Below are 3,248 nucleotides of genomic sequence, written 5' to 3'. Positions count from 1 at the left end.
TATATTTATTGGTCTGATTGGTCCGTTTGATGACGTAATTTTTAAATTTTCAAATTTTTATTTACTCAGTACTTGTGTCGCCTTTTTCCCCAAATACTTTTTTTTTATCTAGAGTAATTTCTCGGATGGATACTTTTTACTTTTATTTGAATAAAAATATGTTGAAGTAGTGCTACTTTTACTTGAGCACAATTTTTGGGTACCGTTCCCTCCTCTGGTAGTGTGACATGTTTAAACCTTGCTTCCAGCTTTGTCGTTTTCGTGATTTAACTCTTTCATGTACCCAGCCTGCAGTGTGTCTTATTTGGGACCATATGCATGTCTGGCAGGAATGCTCGGCATCGGGCTCCCCATGATACTTCTCGCTCTTCAATTGTTTTTCCGTGCTCTGTGTTATCAGACTGGAGAGGGCGATTATAGTAACAAACCAGCTGGCTGAGTCCTCTGGGTCTCTGGCTGCTCTACTTCTTGGTTGTAAACAAAACATATTCAAATCAAGGTGTTTGTTTCTCTCGTTATTGAAACTGTGTTAAAACAGCTTGGTCCTTTTAGAAGTAAGCCAAAGGGATTCAAAACTGCAAACAAGTGCTGCGCACTGAACCGATTCATGTGAGGGACATGCCTGGCTGTGCCAGAGGACACTGCTGGCTGCCTTTGTATTAAAAATGACCGGCATCCAACATAACCCATTTGGATGTCTCCAGGGTCTCATCCTGGTCGATAATGGACGAGTGTTGAGGCACTGGGGAACTGGGGATGCAATTAATTGTTCTGAGGAACATCAAACATCTTTCTGCAACTTCCTGTCCCTAATATCCCAACTGTGTAAACTCAGGCTCCTTTTGGAATTAGGTTAACATAACGCTGAGCGAGTCAGGGGTCACACAGGAGTCAGCAGGGCGGAGGTCCATCAGCTGTGGAGCAGATGTTTCTCCTACTGTGACGCCCTCATATCATCATCTACACTTATTATGATAAGACAATAGCTTTATAAAGAGGAGCAGAATATTAAATATCCTGTAATCAGAGTAAATCTGCAATAAACAGGTGATTCCCAATAAATTAGAAATCACTAAAAAGTTAATTTATTGCAGTTTTTCAGTTCAAAACTTTTAGATAAATTCACTACACAGTGATGGTGATACATTTCAAGTGTGTTAAATTTGAAGGTCAGGAAAATCTAAAGTTGTGTTTCCCAGGAAAGTATGATATTACTTCACCCCATTAAATATAGATGTTTTAAGAGAAATGGTGTCTTACTGAAAGGTATGTCCAGACAGTAGATTCACTCAATCGTTGGTCGGAGCTCCTTTTGCATCTTTTACTGCATCAATCCAAAGATAATTTCTGAAAGTTCTGAATTAAAAGTCATTTTTGGTGAAGTTATAATATCAAAATGTTCATAGAAACCAACTTTTAGACCTTTGAGATCAAAATTAAGACTTGAAAAGTACCACTCTGTGGATAATGAATCCATACAATATTTAAGGTTTTATTAACAGCTAAGGGAAACCAAAAAGTCAGTATATATATTATATAAGAGCAAAAAAATGTGATGTTATGGCTTACACAATAATGGTGATGGCTAAAAGTACAAAAGAAACTGGCCGTTCACAAAATGCTTGTACCTAAGCATTTTGATGGAAAGTTAAGTGGAAGGAAAAACTGCAAGAAAAAAATTAGCAAGAGTAACAGAGACAATCCACCTTGAAAGAATTGTAAATGCAGAAATTCAAAGGCAAATACTGAACAATTCAACTGGGAGATTATTTCACTTATAATATGGAAAAAATGTCTCATTATAAGTGAGCTTGACCTATTTTTTAATCAATATTAAGCAATTATTTACTTAAAACAAGCTCCTGAAAAGGTAGTACACTTGAAATAAGACCAAACTAAGATATTTGCACTGGAAACTAGATCAAAAATACTTGGTAAGATTTTGTGTTTTTGCAGTGCATTGATATTACAGTTTATTTAGTTGCACTTTTAAGCATCAACAAGTCATTCTTTCATTCAGCTCAATGACCTCACCTTCCGGCTCCTGTCTTCTCCTGGAGGACTGTCTGGCAGCAACATCTTTCGAAATTCCTCTTTTGACAGCCTCTGCAGCGATTTTCCATCGTGCTCTGCAGGCTGGAGCCGGCACGCTGCCTCCTGCGCGTACAGTTGCCTGCAAATCATATCAAGAACAAAGAAGACCAGATTTCATAACCAGGGTTACCAGAACCACATCCTGCGAAGGAGGCCCCAGCTACTTTTGGAATACTGGCTGAACAAACAAAAACGGGGTCCAAGTGAAGGATTCATCTTGGCATGCCAACATCAGGAGTCTCCATGCTAGTCAGTTACATATGGGGCAGCAGGGAGGGAGAGACGCCAGGGTGTGCGTGTGGGGGGCGGGGGGTTATTTCCACTAACACCTCGTCCAACACCGGTGTGCCAAATCCATGAATAGAGAGACGAGTGCAGCCAAGCACTGTGAGGGGCAGGAACAGAAACAAGCATTTCGAACAGAGACCATCACAGACCAAAGGAGTGCTCAACACAACAACGACGACGACGACGACGACGAGGGAAGACATAAAAGCCGCTATGCAGGGATTGGAGACGGATTCTGAAGAGGTGACATGTTGTCCTGGAACTGGTTGTCAGCAGGTTTTTGTTTGAGGACGTCTAAATGATTCTGACTGCAGGGGTGTTGGGTGTTAAGAGAGGAGGGCACAGGGCACGGCGGATGTGACCAACCTGGCTGGTGAAGTGGTGTGGCGGTGTGAGCTCTGCTTTAAATGAGCAGCCTGTCCGCGACACTCTGAGTGCTGTTGGCAGGGTGTTACATGGCCGCGGGGATATCAGTTCAGACGGCTAGACGATAGGACAGGCCGGCGACGAAGAGACACTATTTCTGAGAGTTGCACTGCTTTATGCAGCTTGGTGTAGTGAATACTTCCATGTCACAAGGACTTTATGTGATAGTGAATTGTTAAATGAATACAAAAAGGCACAACATTAAAGATTTTTTTTTTTTAATAAATGTGTTTGGTATGTATTCAGCCTCGCTATCATTTGTAGAACCAAATTATCATCCAATACCGTACATCACTTTTGGGTGTGTTTTTATCAGCTCTACATGTCTAGAGCAGTGTTTTTCAACCACTGTTCCGCGGCACACTAGTGCCAGGTCGTCAGGTGTGCCGTGGAAATTATTAAATTTCACCCATGGTACCGTATTTTCCGGACTATAAGCT

The 3,248-nt window shown here is 41.2% G+C and overlaps 1 protein-coding gene across 6 annotated transcripts in view; it reads right to left on the bottom strand.

Moving 5' to 3' along the window:
* The window catches only part of LOC106962748 (signal-induced proliferation-associated 1-like protein 2), a 114,108-nt gene that overhangs the window by 17,400 nt on the left and 93,460 nt on the right, over positions 1 to 3,248 (bottom strand). For all 6 annotated transcript variants that reach the window (XM_015057337.1, XM_015057338.1, XM_015057339.1 and 3 more), the window contains one exon: positions 2,035 to 2,173. In XM_015057337.1, coding sequence (XP_014912823.1) covers positions 2,035 to 2,173 — 139 coding nt within the window. The remainder of the gene's footprint in view (positions 1 to 2,034; positions 2,174 to 3,248) is intronic.

Source organism: Poecilia latipinna, unplaced genomic scaffold (genome assembly GCF_001443285.1).
Source record: "Poecilia latipinna isolate Pla-1442-1.1 unplaced genomic scaffold, P_latipinna-1.0 Scaffold1455, whole genome shotgun sequence".
NCBI lineage: Eukaryota > Metazoa > Chordata > Actinopteri > Cyprinodontiformes > Poeciliidae > Poecilia > Poecilia latipinna.
The sequence above is the reverse complement of the archived record's forward strand: the minus strand, read 5'-3'. Positions and strand labels throughout refer to the sequence as shown.